The sequence below is a fragment of the Bos taurus genome, chromosome 4 (genome assembly GCF_002263795.3).
Source record: "Bos taurus isolate L1 Dominette 01449 registration number 42190680 breed Hereford chromosome 4, ARS-UCD2.0, whole genome shotgun sequence".
NCBI lineage: Eukaryota > Metazoa > Chordata > Mammalia > Artiodactyla > Bovidae > Bos > Bos taurus.
Genome location: NC_037331.1, coordinates 5,890,292 through 5,909,871, shown reverse-complemented (window position 1 = coordinate 5,909,871; position 19,580 = coordinate 5,890,292). Strand labels below are relative to the sequence as shown.

The 19,580-nt window shown below is 37.9% G+C and overlaps 1 protein-coding gene across 2 annotated transcripts in view; it reads right to left on the bottom strand.

Annotated features, from left to right (window-relative positions):
• ZPBP (zona pellucida binding protein) overlaps positions 1-19,580 on the bottom strand; it is a 151,706-nt gene that overhangs the window by 51,544 nt on the left and 80,582 nt on the right. For both annotated transcript variants that reach the window (NR_197968.1, NM_001434770.1), the window contains exon 7: positions 2,950-3,127. Coding sequence is in view for 1 of the 2 variants with exons in the window: in NM_001434770.1 (NP_001421699.1) it covers positions 2,950-3,127 (178 nt within the window). In the remaining variant the exon portion in view is untranslated. The remainder of the gene's footprint in view (positions 1-2,949; positions 3,128-19,580) is intronic.

Genomic DNA, 19,580 nt, shown 5'->3' with positions numbered 1-19,580 from the left:
ATTACATCCAAAAATGCTATTTGATGAGGTTAAATAGGAATAAAATAAAGAGGAAAACAAGATATACAGAGTCTTACAGAAATAATAGAAACCACAGAAATTATACAGTGAAACATATTTTAGAATCTGGATTGTAAAAAAATTCTATCAGAAACAGTATAATATTCCATCTGGACTTCAGTTGTAGTACTTTTATAATTTATGAAATTAGATATCTATAATTAACAAATTAGAACTTCATTATTCATGTCAAAATTATAGGCAAAATGATGCATATAATAAGCAATGCTAAATGTGAAGTTGAAGTTTTTTAGTAAAAATCAATTTAAAATGCTAAGTTAACTAGAAATGATAAAATAGTAGAGGTAGAAATGTTAAGTTTCCAAGCTTATAAGCAAACAATTTTTATCTGTGGTCTAGATGTGAAAATTAAATGAGTAAAGTAAGATATCCAGAAAAAAAGAAAACCTCACTGTTTACTTAACCGACTGTTGAGAAAGTAAATAAACTCACATAATAGATCTGCTTATCTCAGTCTGTGCTGAACATAGAATGTCTTCATTTTGGAAGTAAGTTATTTTACACAGTACCTCATACATTTTATGTGCTTCTATCTAGTATTTCATTTCACACTTGAATGGATTTTAAGTTCATTTAATATGTTAATGTTGTCTTGTAAGTATTGTTGTATTTTATGTTGTTTTTGTTTAGTCATTAAGCTGGGTCTTACTCTTTTGCGACCCCATGGACTGTAGTTCACCAGGCTCTTCGGTCTATGGGATTTCCCAGGCAAGAATACTAGAGTGAATTGCAAATTGTTCTCCAGGGAATCTTCCCAATCCAAGGATCAAACCCACGTCTCATGCACTGCAGGTGGATTCTTCACCACTGAGCCACCAGAGAAGCCCATTATATTTTTACAGAGTCTTGCAATTTGCAGAACAAAGTAAATGTGCTTCTGAGTAGCAGGTGCTCTTTAAAATTTTTAGAACGATAGCCTCATATGATATAGACAAAAATAACTGTATATGACGAGGACTTGAAGGTCACATTGTACTTAATGAGTTCTGTGCAAAAAGGGAGCTCCATCTTGCTTAAGTAGTCTAACAGAGATGATAATAACACAAAAGTAATCTAAATTAAAATATTTATTTATCATTGAATGACACAAATTGAAATATAACAAATCATTAGTTGATAAGTATACTGAGCAATGATAATAATCCCATAAAATTCAAGAAATAAATGCCATTTCTCTCCTCTATTCAAAGATATAGCTCATACTGCCACATTAAATTTGAATTCTCCCACTTTGCTCTCAAAGCCTGCCATGCCCTTCTGATACTAATCCTCTAGCTCCAGTCAAGTGAAATCCCCCCAGAAATCTAAAGCTCAATCACGCCCTTGCTTGGGTGGTACTTGCTAAGCCTGAATCTTCAGAGTCCTACATCAAGTGTCAAATTACTCAGAAGGGCTTTTTGCCAATTACATTAATCCTTTAGGATCCATCCTATCTCTAATTTGGTTTGCTTTATATAATCTTTCTGTTCTTTTCCCTGTGGTGTAATGGTCTCTTGTTCACTAATTGTTTCCTGGATATATCTCCTGTATCGCTAAGCTCTGTGGGCCAAGACATGCATGTGGGACAGCATTTCAGAGCCAGAAAATATTTTAGATATTTATACATATTTTATTTATACTTCCCAAGGTGTCTGTTGTCAAGAATAAGAGAGGTACTTAATGAACCTGATCAAACAGTATAACACATAGTAACCTGAATGTTATAATTACATGGTAAAATGAGAATATCTGAAAATCACACTATCTGAACTTTTATAAATGCAAAAAAATTAATGATGAAATTATTATTATCACAATAATAATTATGATGAAACCTATTATTTCACATGAAAGAGCTACATTTAACTATTTCAAATTCTTGGAATTAATGATATACAACTATTTAAATGTTTTAGCTTGTCTTAAAAGACTTTATTGATGGATAATGTAAATACATTTAAGAGACAGCTAAACTACCGGGTTTTGTTTTCACTGTTTGGCATTCCTAGGATTTTCTTCATCATTTTCTGTGCTCTAGTGATGTATGTAAGCACAGATTTGCAAAACAGTCTCTAGGTTGGTACTTGTAAGTGTGTTATTTGTTAAATTTGTATTTCCTAAGACAAATTTTCAGAACATTTTGTCAAAATTCATATCCTTAAAAACAAAATTATGAAAAAACAGAGCAAAATCTAACCAAGTTAAGTAAAGCAAAGTAAAAATAATATTTAGAGCTCTATCAAATGAACAGGTTTTTCATCTAACATAAGATAACAGAAGAGAAGGGGAAGAAACAGAGACTTGGAAAATGGTACTAATTTAGTGGTATTTTTATTAGAAAGTCTCTGAGGATTAATTGGCTCAATCAACAACTGAAACTAGAAATTCAAAGACTTTGCATCCATGTCCCAGTGCTAACAGCCTCTACAGGTGCTTCAATAAGAGCACACGATGGAGGAAATCCAGACAGCAGCTCAGACGCTTCAGTGGGAGGATCAAAGGCCAGAAGGAGGACTGGCAGTAAAGCAACTCACACACTTATGGTTTAAAAAAGTAAAAAGATATCTAACCTAGGCAAGATGAATGTAAACTCCTCAAAAATTGGTTCTAAAATAAATATAGTTTGGCCACTAAGATAAGTAACTCTAGGTGTCTCCTAACTAGCATTTGTTTTTCCTCCCGGACAACTGCCTGATGCCCCAACCCCTCTTTACTCTAATATTAAAACAAGGCCAGAATTAAGCCAGATGTGTTCTTTTAAATCTTCAGGCTGAGTCTTTTAAAACACACTACTTCAAACCTAAATGACAGTAAATAAAAGTGAGAGACATTCACTTAGGCATAATGAAGGTAAGTGAATAAATCATAAAATCAGATTTCATTACATACCACAGCACTCAGGACATCGTGGGTGTTTCAGGATATTCATTCCATACCCTGGGAAGCAGCGATTAATCCAAACCATTTGGAGGGTACCTTCAATATAGTATATCTCAGGCAATGGCTCTGCACGTCTGCCCAAAACTTCCACTTGTTGATTAAAAAACCGCTCTATGAGATTTTTAGCCTAAGACAGAAATACAGTATGAAAAATCATTATTGAATAAATGTAAATATTAGAACAAATAAGGATTCATATGTTTTTAGAAACAGGAAAAATTCTCAAGGTCCTTATTTTTTCTGAATTCAAAGGATATAAATAGCATCTATAAAACTGAAAAGATTTCAACTATAAACCTCAAATATTTTCAAATACAACACAGAGAAACTATTTCAGTATATAACCAAAAATTTTGGTCTCTTTGGTTTTGAATAATATGTGAAAGTGTTACAGTCACTAAGTCATGTCTGAGTCTTTGCATCCCCATAGACTGCAGCCTGCAAGGCTCTTCTGTTCAAGGAATTCTCCAGGGAAGAATACTGAAGTGGGTAACATTCCCTTCTCCAGGAAATCTTTCTGATCCAGGGATCAAACTTGGGTCTCCTGCACTGTAGATTCTTTATGGCATAAGAGCAAAAATAAGACAGTTCTTTGAAATAAAATGTACTTTCAGAAATGTACTCTAACAATTAAATGTTCTTTAAAAAATGTACTTTAAGAATCTTTAAGAAGCAAATGCTGAGGCATCTGCTCCACTCTTTCCATAAAGAAAAATTAGGTTTAAAAACAAGAGGGAATACAGCCCATATTAAAACTTCTAGCTCTGTTTCAAAAATAAAATTTACAAAATAGTTAAGGCATAATTCTGACCTATAATTAATTAACTTTTTACTTATAATAATTATTCTGTCTTGACTCCTAAAAGTAAGGAGAGGCTTATACTTTTCGGTGACTAGTAAGCTTTACCTGGTAAAACATGAGGAATGGTCATGAGTTAACACCCTCTGTAAGTCAGTTAGTTCAGCTCAGTTCTTCTGTGCTAACATTCACCTCTAACACAGTAAGAAGCAAGGATGAAGGAATTCATGTACATCTATAACCACTAATGATGTATCTCAATCTACTGACTTCCTCAGATATCTTTCAAATTATATTCCTGCCATAAAAATTTCTACAAGTGATTGTAAAAATGTTTTTCAGTATACTACATTCAATCAGTCTATTAATGAATTACTACATTTTTACAGTCTACATGGTTTTCTTTTATTTCTAATAAATTCTGTCAAATTTGCTGCTATTTATTTTTAGTTAAGGAAGTGCTTACAAATTAATTAGCTACAAGTCTGGTATGTAATTAGCTATATTTAAATAGTGAGTGAAAGTCACTCAGTCATATCCAGCTCTTTGCTATACAGTCCACGGAATTCTCCAGGCTATAACAGTGGAGCTGTTAGCCATTCCATTCTCCAGGCGAAGCTGTTCCCTTCCCAACCCAGGGATCACACCCAGGTCTCCCTCATTGAAGGCAGATTCATTACCAGCTGAGCCACTAGGGAAGCCCAAGAATACTGGAGTGGGTAGCCTATCCCTTCTCCAGCGGATCTTTCTGACCCAGGAGTCAAACTGGGGTCTCCTGCATTGCCAGCGGATTCTTTACCAGCTGAGCTACCAGGTGAAAGTGAAAGCATTAGTCACTCAGTCGTGTCGGACTCTTTGCGAACCCACGGACTGTAGCCTGCCAGGCTGCTCCATCCAGGGGATTTTCCAGGCAAGAATACTGGAGTGGGTTGCCATTTCCTTCTCCAGGGGATCTCCCAGACCCAGGGATCAAACCCAGGTCTCCTGCATTGCAAGCAGACTCTTTACCATATGAGCTACCAGGGAAGCACAAGACTACAAATAAAATTTTCAGGAGACACACTCATAATCACTTAGCTTTCTAACATGCTATGCAGAAAACAACAACAACAACAACAATGAAACTAGATCTGGAAAACTGGACTTGATGAACAAAAATAATCATGCAAATCAGATTTCTGTTTCCTATTTTTCTTCTAAAAAGCAGAATGAGGATAAGTATCTCATTTGGTAGAAAAGGAAAGAAAGTATATTACTTGAATCATTGACTCAGTTTTTTAAATAATGAGTATGCTGATGGTTGACAAGGGTCAACTGTACCAAATAAAGGGTGAAATTGGGGAATTCTCTGAGTTGGGTAAGAATGAAAGATTTTAAAGCAAAAATTTTTGGACCAATTTGGATGACATAAGAACAAATCATGATTATAGAAATTCTTCATAGTTTAATTACCTAATTTAAGATATGAAGAATACTACAGAACAAAAAAAAAAGAATACTACAGAACAAACATCATAATGCCTAGCCTAAGCTACTGTTCCCTTCACCCCAAACTTTACAGAATGATTAAATATATATGGAAGGAATATGTTCTATAGTTATCAGTTATTGATTAAAAGACTAGAACAAGAAATCATTAAATATATATATATATATATATATATATATATATACACACACACACACACACACAAACTTCTGCATGGGGAAGTTGAACAGCTTCCTTTGAGTATCATAATCTGTTCCTATGATCATGCCAAGTTAGGTACTAAAAAAGGTGACTAGGAAGGCTTTTACTATTTGCACTACATTAGTCCAGCAAGCCCAGAAAGCAACAACGACTTAAAATTATAGAACTCCTAGGATAGGCAAAAAATGCTATACATTATACAAGATCAGATTTAGACTGGAGCTCCAATAACCATGAGGGGAGATTTCATTATGTACCAACTATTACAAACAATACACTTCTAAGATAGAATCTGTTGCAAAACTTTGGTTAACATCCATATTTGGGAATCTCTTTGGAAAATGACTAGAGTCATTGAATAGGACTGGAATTAAGAAGCAAAACTAAAACAAACAAACAAACAAACAAAAAAAGAGATAGAGGCTTAAGGTATCTTGAATGAAATGGAAAGAACTGTGAATTTGCACAGAAAAAAACTGGTGATCTTGGTGCTCAGTGAGCAAATGAGAGGTAGGGTGTCCAGATATTACAGGAGAATGTTCCAATGTCCGTATCTTATAGGAGAATGTCCTTTAACTGTTGAAGAAGATTAAATGAAAACACAAAGTCCTCCCTCTCATGGTAGGAACACCAACACAAACGATGTATACACACTCAGATCAGGAAGGAAAGTAAAAGGTTATACAACAGTTTGAATTCCTTGGAAGGTGGAATCCACTCCTAAGAAGCATAACCAATCCTAGAACTCTAGAATAAAGAAAAATTTAACTTTGCAATGTAGAGTCTACATGAGTCCTGAAGCAACGGGCAAAAGGATCAACTCTTCACTCAGAGTTAGTCACTGAAGCTGTAGTTGTTCCACAGGAAATGAAACCTGCACTGGAAAACCAGATTCTTTAGAAGAAAGATGAGAGATAATTCATAATTCAGGTTTTAAACTTATTAGAGATTTAGCTGTCATATTAAGTTTTTTATATTGGTATATTTCTAACTGATAAAAGCAGACAAGATGGAAGTAGAGGACAGAAATGACATTTAAAAATAAAAAAAAAGATTTCCCATTTTCAACCATATGATGCACCAGATATTCTGGAAAATCCTCCTGCTAAATATCAACTAACCACATAAACAGAGCAAAGATCTTGTGTAGCTATGTTTCAACAATAAGAGAGAAAGAAAAAGCAAAAAGGAAGACAGGGAGAAAAAGATGCTAAAAATGAAAATTACAAACCAAATATTAGCTACTATTAATGGTGTGGATCACAATAAACTGTGGAAAATTCTGAAACAGATGGGAATACCAGACTACCTGACATGCCTCTTGAGAAACCTATATACAGGTCAGGAAGCAACAGTTAGAACTGGACATGGAACAACAGACTGGTTCCTAATAGGAAAAGGAGTATGTCAAGGCTGTATATTGTCACCCTGATTATTTAATTTATATGCAGAGTACATCATGAGAAACGCTGGGCTGGAAGAAGCACAAGCTGGAATCAAGATTGCCGGGAGAAATATCAATAACCTCAGATATGCAGATGACACCACCCTTATGGCAGAAAGTGAAGAGGAACTAAAGAGCCTCTTGATGAAACTGAAAGAGGAGAGTGAAAAAGTTGGCTTAAAGCTCAACATTCAGAAAACTAAGATCATGGCATCTGGTCCTATCACTTCATGGCAAACAGATGGGGAAACAGTGGCTGATTTTATTTTTCTGGGCTCCAAAATCCCTGCAGATGGTGACTGCAGCCATGAAATTAAAAGACACTTACTCCTTGGAAGGAAAGTTATGAACAACCTGGACAGCCTATTAAAAAGCAGAGACATTATTTTGTCAACAAAGGTCCGTCTAGTCAAGGCTATGGTTTTTCCAGTAGTCATGTACAGATGTGAGAGTTGGACTATAAACAAAGCTGAGCACCAAAGAATTGATGCTTTTGAACTGTGGTGTTAGAGAAGACTCTTGAGAGTCCCTTGGACTGCAAGGAGATCTAAGCAGTCCATGCTAAAGGAAACCAGTCCTGGGTGTTCATTGGAAGGACTGATGTTGAAGCTGAAACTCCAATATTTTGGCCACCTGATGCCAAGAGCTGACTCATTTGAAAAGACCCTGATGCTGGGAAAGATTGAGGGCAGGAGGAGAAGGGGATGACAGAGGATGAGATGGTTGGATGGCATCACCAACTCAATGGACATAGGTTTGGATGGGCTCTGGAAGTTGGTGATGGACAGGGAGGCCTGGTGTGCTGAGGTTCATGGGGTCACAAAGAGTTTCACATGACTGAGTGAGTGAACTGAACTGAACTGAACTGAATGGTTTGTAGTACTAGCTAAACTAAAGCTACTACTAACTACTCAATGATTTGCTTTCAAAGTGGGTGTGGGATTCTGTTGTATTTTCTATGGGATACAAAATCACCAAGTCAGAAATAACATAAAAGTTGGCTTTGCCTGAGGACAGTCAAAAGCAAATATAATAACTTTACAGAAAAACACACACAGCTTAAGTCAAAGGGGCTATATCTACTGATAAAGGGCTGACAAATACTACTTATCAGCCAGAATTATGAAGTGGCGGATGAAATTAGAAACTACAGAAGAGGAAACAAACTGCCACACGAGACGGTCAAGAGATTCATACACGGGAACTTCAGTTACTAAAATAGCAAAAATGACACCACGGAGCCTTTAAACACATACAGAAACAGAAGTGGTAATGAAAACAGTAAAGGACATTTATATCATTATAAAAGAGAAAGTATATCTGAAAAACAACCTTACATTACAGTTAATAAAGGGAGAAAAAATAGATTGAAATTAAAAACTGTGGACAGACTGAACATTGGATTAGGCCAAGCTGCAGCAAGATTAAACACAATAAATACCTGAAGAAATCACACAGAATAAGGATCATATAAAACATATAAAAAAGTAAGAGAGATGGAGAAATCAACGAGATAATCTAAAACATACTAAACAGGAGTTGCAGAGAAACAAATGGGGTAAAAGGTAATCTTCAAAGCTATCCAGGCAGAAAAATTTTCCAGTATTGAGAAAGCAGTGAGTCTTCAGATTTCAGTGGAACAATGAATACAGGAGGAAGGAAAAATGACATGATGAGGAAAGAGAGACACAAGAGTAAATGGTCAGCAAAGAAATGGATAAAACCATGGGTGAATCTAAACAGACACTGACATTTTGAAATAATCTTAATAAGAAGTGAAAACATTTTTAAAAAGAACTAAAATATTATGGAACTTGAGGGATGAAGGCACGTCATGAGTTAAAGGTCTTTAAGGAAGGTTCTTACACTTTTTTTGGAAGGTACTATATACACTAAGTAACTTTTGGTTCTGCTATTAAGAATGTTAAAATCTGAAGCAAATCCACACAAAAAGAATGAAAAATATATAAGTTAAAAAAAAAAAATGCGAGGAGCAAACCTTGAAGAGTAAAAAACCAGGTTAAATGATAATGTAATGGAATAATCAACACCCATCTACATAAAGCAGTACTATGATTTAAAAACAATAAAGCAAAAAAGGGCAATGCCAAAGAATGTTCAAACTAGTGTACAACTGCTATACACAACTCATGTCATATGCTAGTAAGGTTATGCTCAAAATCCTTCAAGCAAGCCTTGGCAGTACATGAACCGAGAACTTGCAGATGTACAGCAGTAGTAGTGTTAGCCCCTGAGTCGTGTCCAAAACTTTGTGACCCCATTGACCACGTGACACCAGGCTCCTCTGCCCATGGGACTCTTAAGGCAAGAATACTGGAGTGGGTTGCCATTCCTTTCTCCAGGGGATATTCCCGACCTAGGGATCAAGCCCAGGTCTCCTGCACTACAGGCAGATTCTTTACCATATGAGCTATATGGAAGCCCAGACATACAAACTGAATTTAAAAAAGGCAGAAGAACAAGAGATCACATTGTCAAAATTCATCGGATCATAGAAAAAGCAAGAGAATTCCAGAAAAACATCTACTTCTGCTTCACTGACTACACTAAATCTTTCAACTGTGTAGATCACAAGAAACTGTGGAAAATCTTAAAGAGACGGGAATACCAGACCACCTTAACTGTTTCCTGAGAAACCTCTATGAGGGTCAGGAAACAACAGAACTGCACATGGAACAATGGACTGGTTCAAAATTGGGAAAGGAGTAAGACAAGGCTATCTATTGTCACCCTGCATATTCAACTTTTATGCAGAGTACATCGTGTGAAATGCCAGCCTAGATAATCACAAGCTTGAAACAAGACTGCCAGAGAAATATCAAAAACCTCAGATATGCAGATGACATCACCCTAATGGCAGAAAGTGAAAAGGAACTAAAGAGGCTCTTGATAAGGGTGAAAAAAAAAGAGTGAAAAAGCCAGCTTAAAACTCAACATTCAGAAAACTAAGACCATGGCAACTTGTCCCATCACTTCATGGCAAGAAGAAGGGGAAAGAGTGGAAGCAATGACAGATTTTATTTTCTTGGGCTCCAAAATCACTGTGGACAGCAACTGCAGCCATGAAATTAAAGACCCTTGCTCCTTAGAAGGAAAGCTATGACAAATCTAGACAGCATATTTAAAAGCAAAGACATCACTTTGCTGACAAAGGTCTGTAGAGCGACAACTATGGTTTTTCCAGTAGTCATGTAAGAATGTGACAGTTGGACCATAAAGAAGACTGGGAACTGAAGAATGATGCTTTTGAACTGTGGTGTTGGAGAAAACTCTTGAGAGTCCCTTGGATGGCAAAGAGATCAAACCAGTCGATCCTAAAGGAAATCAACCCTGAATATGTATTGGAAGGACTGATGCTGAAGCTGAAGCTCCAATACTTTGGCCACCTGATACAAAGAGTCAATTCATCAGAAAAGATCCTGATGCTAGGGAAGACTGAAGGCAAAAGGAAAAGAGGGAGGCAGAGGATGAAATGGTTAGCTAGCATCATGGACTCAATGGACATGAAGCTGAGCAAACTTTGGGAGACAGTGAAGGATAGGGAAGCCTGGAGTGTTGCAGTCCATGGGGGTCACAGAGAGTTGGACATGACTTAGCAACTGAACAAAAACACAACACAAAACAATGAACAAGACTATAAAATAGTAGCACTAAAGAAAAGGTTACAACAGATGTGACAAAAAGGGAAAAAATGGGGAAACGGTGGATTTAAATCCAAATGGCAGGTAATTTAAATGTAACTGGTCTAAATATTCTAACTGAGAGGCAGGGATTGTTAACAGTTAACAATGTTCAGCAGCATAGCAGAACAGGAGGTTCATTTCCACTGCACAAAAACACTGATTTGACAATCATTCAGGGATGAAAATACTTTTCTAAGAACTAGTGATTATAGCAGAAAGGCTCCAGCATCCCCATGGACAACAAAGCCCAAGATCAGACCTACTGAAAACTGTAGGAGAAACAGTTTTACTTTGACCACATCACCACTTCCCCAGGTCATCAAAACTCAGCCTGGGGAGAGATCCCTCTAACTCACAACTTCTCCCTCAGGGGAAAGAAAATGAAAAGTGAAAGTCTGATAGTCCCAGCGTTTGTGTCATTCCCCACAAGGACTGTTTCTGGATGAGAAGAAAAGGGCTGGAAACCCACAGCACCTGGCATGTTTGCCCCCACAGACAGCACATAGATGTAAGCAGCCAGTACGGAATCCAGCAACTAGTTTAACGCTACAAAATTTGGTAATGGCACACAACCCTGAGACTGTCCCTTCAGGAGAGAAGAAGAGAGATGGAGAATCTACATGCTACCCTGGAGAAAAGAAAAAGTTAACTCTCGAGCACTTGGCATGACTCGGCATGCAACAGAGAAGGAGCAAAGTCCAAGACATCCCCTTCAGGAAGGAAGGAGAGAAACAGAAAATTCACAAAACGTCTTGACATTTCAGGCACTGCTGTCTAGAAAAGGACTGGTTCGCACTTAGCACCTGATATGACTCTCAGAACCTAATATGACTCAGTGAGACTGAGAGAAGAAACAATTCAAAACATCCTCCACACCCCCAAGGAAAAAGCAGGAGCTGAGAAGAAAGGCTTGAGAGAAGCCTAGAAGCTCTAGTCTGGTAAAGACCATTATCCCTGGAAAGTGAAAGTGAAGTCGCTCAGTCGTGTCCGACTCTTTGCGACCCCATGGACTGTAGCCCACCAGGCTCCTCCGTCCATGGGATTCTCCAGGCAAGAATACTGGAGTGGATTGCCATTTCCTTCTCCAGGGGATCTTCCCGACCCAGGGATCGATCCCAGTTCTCCCGCATTGCAGGCAGATGCTTTAACCTCTGAGCCACCTGGGAAGCCAGAATACAAAGATTGAAGAGGAAACTTTTCTTTAAATGCCCAGGCACCAACGCAAGGTTACCAGGATCATAAGAATCAAGAAAACATGACAGCATAGAAGAACTAAAAAAAGGTCAAATAACCAGCTACAAAGACATAAAAATCTATGAATTACCTAAAAAGAATTCAAAATGATCTTAAAGAAACTCAGTAAGCTACACTGAGAGACAAACATCAAAAAAACAACGTATATACATATAGATACATACAAAACCCAAGAAGTGGAACAAAGAAACACAAACCATAAAAAAGAATTAAACAGAAATTCTAGCAAGAAGAATATAGTGACTGAACTTAAAAATTCAACAGAGAAAGTTTCAAAGGCAGACTCAAACAGAAAAAAAGAATCAGTGAATTAAGGACAGATCATTTGAAATGACCCAGTCACAGAAACAAAAAGAAGAAAAGAGTAAAGAAATCCAATGAAACTCACTTGACATCATCACTAAATCAGTACATTCACTAAGGGAGTTCCCTCAAGAAGAGGAAGTACCAGTAAGCTTATTTCAAAAAATAATGCCAAAGAAATCTGCAGAGGGAATGGACATTCGGATTTATAAACCTCGGATATAAGCAAATACATTGTCCTAAAGAAAACCACACCAAGAAATACTGTTATTAACATTAACAAGAGAGAAGCTAGAGAAGAGAAATTCATCAAATAAAAGGGACATCCTCCTCCTCAAATAATACTATCAGAGGAGTTCTTGGCACAAACCTTTTAGGTTAGGAGAGTATATGGTGATACATTCAAACTGCGGAAACAAGGCTATGAACAAAAAATATTGACTGTTCTGTTGTTCAGTTGCTAGGTCGTGGCCCTTTCTTTGTGACCCTATGTACTTCACCAAATGCCAGAGTTTGCTCAACACCATGTTCACTGAGTCCATGATGCTGTCTACACATCTCATCTGCTGCTGCCCCTTCATCCTTCTGCCCTCTATCCTTCCCAGGATGAGGATCTTTTCCAATGAGTCGGGTCTTGTGTCAGGTGGCCAAAGTAATGGAGCTTCAGATCAGTCTTTTCAACGAATATTCAGGGTTGATTTCCTTTAGGATTTACTGGCTTGATATACTTTCAGTCCAAGGGACTCTCAGGAGTCTTCTCTGGTACAACAATTTGAAAGTACCAATTATTTGGCCCTCAGCTTTCTTTATGGTCTAACTCTAATGTCCATACATGACTACTGGGAAAAAAATAGCTTTGACTATATGGAACTTCATTAGCAAAGTGATGCCTCTGCTTTTTAATACACTGTCTAGGTTTGTCATAGCATTTCTTCCAAGGAGCAAGGAAGAAATATCATGGCTGCAGTCACCATCAGCCGTGATTTTGGAGCCCAAGAAAATAAAATCTGTCACCATTTCCATTTTTTCCCCATCTATTTGCGATGAAGTAATGGGACTGGATGCCATGATTTTAGTTTTCTGAATGCTGAGTTTTAAGCCAGGTTTTCACTCTCCCCTTTCACATTCATCAAAAGGCTCTTCAGTTCCTCTTTACTTTCTACCATTAGAGTGGTACCATCTGCATATCTGAGGCTTTTGAAATTTCTCCAAGCAATCTTTATTTCAGCTTGTGATTCATTCAGTCCAGCCTTTTGCATGATGTACTCTGCATAGAAGTTAAATAAGCAGGGTGACAATATATAGCCTTGCCTTACTCCTTCCCTCCTTCCCACTCCCTACTTCTGAGGTCAGGGCAGCTGCCGAAGGGGAAGGGAATGGCAAGCCACTTCAGTATTCTTGCCTTGAGAACCCCATGAACAGTATGAAAATGCAAAATGATAGGATACTGAAAGAGGAACTCCCCAGGTTGGTAAGTGCCCAATATGCTACTGGAGATCAGTGGAGAAATAACTCCAGAAAGAATGAAGGGATGGAGACAAAGCAAAAACAATACCCAGTTCTGTATGTGACTGGTGATATAAGCAAGGTCCGATGCTGTAAAGAGCAATATTGCATAGGAACCTGGAATGTCAGGTCCATGAATCAAGGCAAATTGGGAGTGGTCAAACAGGAGATGGCAAAGGTGAACGTCGACGTTCTAGGAATCAGTGAATTCAAATGGACTGGAATGGGTGATTTTAACTCAGATGACCATTATATCTACTACTGTGGGCAGGAATCCCTTAGAGGAAATGGAGTGGCCATCATGGTCAACAAAAGAATCCAAAATGCAGTAACTGGATGCAATCTCAAAAATGACAGAATGATCTCTGTTCATTTCCAAGGCAAACCATTCAATATCACAGTGATCCAAGCCTATGCCCCAACCAGGAATGCTGAAGAAGCTGAAGTTGAACGGTTCTATGAAGATCTACAAGACCTTTTAGAACTAACATCCAAAAAAGATGTCCTTTTAATTATAGGGGGCTGGAATGCAAAAGTAGGAAGTCAAGAAACACCTGGAGTAACAGGCAAATTTGGCCTTGGAATACGGTATGAAGCAGGGCAAAGGCTAATAGAGTTTTGCCAAGAGAATGCACTGGTCATAGCAAATACCCTCTTCCAACAACACAAGAGAAGACTCTACACATGGACATCACCAGATGGTCAACACCGAAATCAGACTGATTATATTCCTTGTAGCCAAAGACGAAGAAGCTTTATACAGTCAGCAAAAACAAGACCAGGAGCTGACTGTGGCTCAGATCATGAACTCCTATTGCCAAATTCAGACTTGAAGAAAGTAGGGAAAACCACCAGACCATTCAAGTATGACCTAAATCAAATCCCTTATGATTATACAGTGGAAGTGAGAAACAGATTTAAGGGACTAGATAGAGTGTCTGATGAACTATGGAATGAGGTTTGTGACACTGTACAGGAGACAGGGATCAAGATCATCCCCATGGAAAAGAAATGCAAAAAAGCAAAATGGCTGTCTGAGGAGGCCTTAAAATAGCTGTGAAAAGAAAAGAAGTGAAAAGCAAAGGAGAAAAGGAAAGATATAAGCATCTGAATGCAGAGTTCCAAAAAATAGCAAGGAGAGATAAGATAGCCTTCCTCAGCATTCAATGCAAAGAAACAGAGGAAAATAACAGAATGGGAAAGACTAGAGTTCTCTTCAAGAATATTAGTGATACCAAGGGAACATTTCATGCAAAGATGGGCTCAATAAAGGACAGAAATGGTATGGACCTAACAGAAGCAGAAGATATTAAGAAGAGGTGGCAAGAATACACAGAAGAACTATACAAAAAATATCTTCATGACCCAGATAATCATGATGGTGTGAACACTCATCTAGAGCCAGACATCCTAGAATGTGAAGTCAAGTGGCCCTTAGAAAGCATCACTATGAACAAAGCTAGTGGAGATGATGGAATTCCAGTTGAGCTATTTCAAATCCTCAAAGATGATGCTGTAAAAGTGCTGCACTCAACATGCCAGCAAATTTGGAAAACTCAGCAGTGGCCACACGACTGGAAAAAGTTAGTTTTCATTCCAATCCCAAAGAAAGGCAATGCCAAAGAATGCTCAAACTACCGCACAATTGCACTCATCTCACACGCGAGTAAGGTAATGCTTAAAATTCTCCAAGCCAACCTTTAACAGTACGTGAACCGTGAATTTCCAGATGTTCAAGGCGGTTTTAGAAAAGGCAGAGGAACCAGAGATCTCCTAAAGGAGATCAGTCCTGGGTGTTCATTGGAAGATATGATGCTGAAGCTGAAACCCCAATACTTTGGCCACCTCATGCGAAGGGTTGACTCACTGGAAAAGACCCTGATGCTGGGAGGGATTAGGGGCAGGAGGAGAAGGGGACGACAGAGGATGAGATGGCTGGATGACATCACCGACTCGATGGACATGAGTTTGGGTAAACTCCGGGAACTGGTGATGGACAGGGAAGCCTGGTGTGCTGCAATTCATAGGGTCAAAAAGAGTCAGACACGACCGAGCGACTGAACTGAACTACTCCTTCCCTAATTCTGAACCAGTGTGCTGTTCTATGTGCAGTTCTGTTGTTTCTTGACCCTCATATGGGTTTCGCAGGAGACAGGTAAGGTGGTCTTGTATTCCCATCTCTTTAACTATTTTCCACAGTTTGCTGTGATTCACACAGTCAAAGGCTTTAATGTAGTCAATGAAGCAGAAGTAGATTCAGGAATTCCCTTGCTTTCTCTATGATCCAACAAATGTTGGCAATTTGATCTCCTGTTCCTCTTTCCTTACCCAGTTTGTACATCTGGAAGTTTCTGTTTCATGTACTGCTGAAGCCTAGCTTGAAGGATTTTGAGGATAACCTTACTAGCATGTGAAATGAGTGCAATTGTTGGTAGTCTGAACACTCTTTGGCATTGTCCTTCTTTGGGCCTGGAATGAAAACTGAGCTTCTGCAGTCCTGCGGCCTCTGTTTAGTTTTACACATTTGCTTGTATACTGAGTGCAGCACTTTCACAGCATCCTCTTTTAGGATTAGAAATAGTTCAGCCAGAATTCCATCACCTCCACTAGCTTTGTTGTAGTAATGCTTCCTAAGGCCTACTTGATTTCATACTTCAGGACGTCTGGCTTTAGGTAACCATATCATCATGGTTATCCAGGTCATCAAGACCATTTTTGTATAGTTCTGTGTATTCTTGCTACCTCTTTTTTTTAAACAGGTGAAATGAGTTTATTTTAGGAACACATTTTATTTAATCCAGTATATCAACATACATCATAACATGAAATCAATGAAAATTATTGATATAATTTGCATCTTTATTTTTACAGTAAATCTCTGAAATTCTATGTATATTTTATACATAAAAACATCTCAATTTCAACTAGATGTTTTTTCTCTTTGTAAAAAATTTATTTTTAACTGGAGGATAATTGCTTTACAATATTGTATTGGTTTCCACCAGAGATCAACATGAATCAGCCATAGGTATACATATGTCCACGCCCTTTTGAACCTCCTTCATACATCCCACCCCATCCCACCTCTCTAGATTGTCACCAAGCCCGTTTCAGTTCCCTGAGTCATAAGGCAAATCCCCACTGGCTATCTATATCACATATGGTAGTGTATGTTCCTCCACGCTGCTCTCTCCATTTGTCCCATTCTCTCCTTCCCTCACCCCTGAGCCCCATGTGCACAAGTTCGTTCTCTGTATCTGCATCTCCACTGCTGCCCTGCAAATAGGTTCATCAGTACTATCTTTCTAGATTCCATATATATGCATTAATACATGATACTTGTTTTTCTTTCTGACTTACTTCACTCTGTATAATAGGCTCTAGGTTTATCCACCTCATAACCACTGACTCACATGCATTCCTTTTTAAGACTGAGTAATAGTTGCTTATACATATGTACCACAGCTTCTTTATCCGTTCACCTGTTGATGGACATTTAGAATGTGCCCATGTTCTAGCTATTGTAAATAGCGCTGCAATGAACATTGGGGTACATGTGTCTTTTTCATTTTTGGTTTTCTCAGGGTCTATGCCCAGTACTGGGATTCTTGGGTCATATGGTAGTTTTAATTCCTAGCTTTTTAAGGAATCTCCATACTGTTTTCCGCAGTAGTTGTATCAATTACATTTCCACCAACAACTGCCACCTCTGCTTAATCTCTTCTGCTTCTGTTAGGTACCTACCATTCCTGTCCCTTACTGCATGCATCCTTAGATGAAATGTTCCCTTGGTATCTCCAATTTTCTTGAAGAGATTGTTAGTCTTTCCCATTCTATTTCTCTGCATTGTTCATGTAAGAAGGTCTTCTTATTTCTCTTTGCTGTTCTCTGGAACTGTGTATTCAGTTGGGTGCACCTTTCCCTTAACTTTGCCTTTCGCTTCTCTTCTTTCCTCAGCTATTTGTAAAGCCTCCTCAGATAACCACTTTACCTTCTTGCATTTCTTTTTCTTTGGGATGGTTTTGATCATTGCTTCCTGTACAATATTACAAACTTCTGTCCATAGTTCTTCAGGCACTCTGTCTACCAGATCTAATCTCTTGAATCTATTCATCACCTTCACTGTATAATCATAAGGGATATGATTTAGGTCATACCTGAATGTTCTAGTGGATTTCCCTACTTTCTTTAAGCCTGAACTCTGCAATAAGGAGCTCATGATCTGTCATGGCATAGGAGCATGCATAACAACAAAGCCACAAGCCAAACCATGCAGAGCTGCCCAAGAAGACAGTTCATAGTGAAGAGTTCTGACAAAATATGTTCCTCTGGAGAAGAATATGGCAAACCACTCCAGGGTTCTTGCTGTGAGAACCCCATGAACAGTATGAAAAGGCAAAAAGATATGATGTGAATCCCCCATTAGGGAGTAGCCCCCTAATGTGCTACCTGAGAAGAGTTGGGGGCAATTACTAATACCTCCAGAAATAATGAAGTGGCTGGACAAAAGCATAAATGATGTTCAATTGTGGATGTGCCTAGTGGTGAAAGCAAAGTCCAATGCTGTATAATATTGCATAGGAACCTGGAACATGAGGTCCATGAATCAAGGTAAATTGGACATGGTCAAACAGGAGATGGCAAAGGTGAACACTGACATCTAAGGAATCAGTGAACTAAAATGGACATGAATGGTTGAATTTAATTCAGATTACCATTCTATCAACTTCTACAGGCAAGAATCTTTTAGAAGAAATGGAGTAGCCCTCATTGTCAACAAAAGAATTCAAAATGCAGTAACTTGGGTGCAATCTCAAATATGACAGAATGACTTGATTCATTTCCAAGGCAAACCATTCAATGTAACAGTAATCCAAGTCTAAGCCCCAACTACTAATGCTGAAGAAGCTGAAGTTGAACAGTTCTATGAAGACTTACAAGACCTTCCAGAAATAACACCAAAAAAAGATGCCCTTTTCATCATAAGAGATTAGAATGCAAAAATAAGAAGTCAAGAGATACTTAAAAGTAACAGGTAAGTTTGGCCTTGGATTACAAAATGAAGCAGGGCAAGGCTAACAGAGTTTTGTCCAGAGAACACACTGGTCATAGCAAACAAACTTTTCCAACCACAAAAGAGATGACTCTACATGTAGACATCACCAAATAGACAGTACCAAAATCAGATTGATTCTATTGCAGCCAAATATGGAGAAGCTGTATGTGTGTGTGTGTGTGTGTGTGTATGTATGTATATATATATATATATACATATATCTGTAAAAGTGTATATATCTGTAAAACTATCATTTTAAATGAAGGAGACGTGAAGAATTTCCTAGACAAACAAACGTGAAAGCATTTAATGTTTAAGCATTTAAGCACTAGAAGTCCGAGCTATATATACAAGCATACATCTGCAAAACCATGTATCTATAAAAGTATATAATATATATGTATATATCTTTAAATTATCTTTTTAAAATGAAGGAGACATGAAGAATTTCCTTGATGAACAAAAAATGAAAGAGTTTAATACCACTAGAAGTCTGAGCATCTCAGGGCTCTGCCCTGGTGAGTGTACTGCCTTATAAGAAGTGCTAAAGAGAGTCCAACAAACAAATTGAAGAGCATTTAAAAGCAACATAAAAAAGTATAAATCTCACAGCAAATACAGAATAATGTAATACTATAAGGATGACACACAAATCACATTTTAAACCAGCAGAAAAGTTAGAGAAAAAAGTATAATAATAAAGAGAAAAAAGTATAAAAATCTGTAATTACATACACAATACAAAAGATGCAAATTGTGACATCAATAACATACCAGGTCAGTTCAGTTCAGTTCATTCACTCAGTCGTGTCCAACTCTTTGCA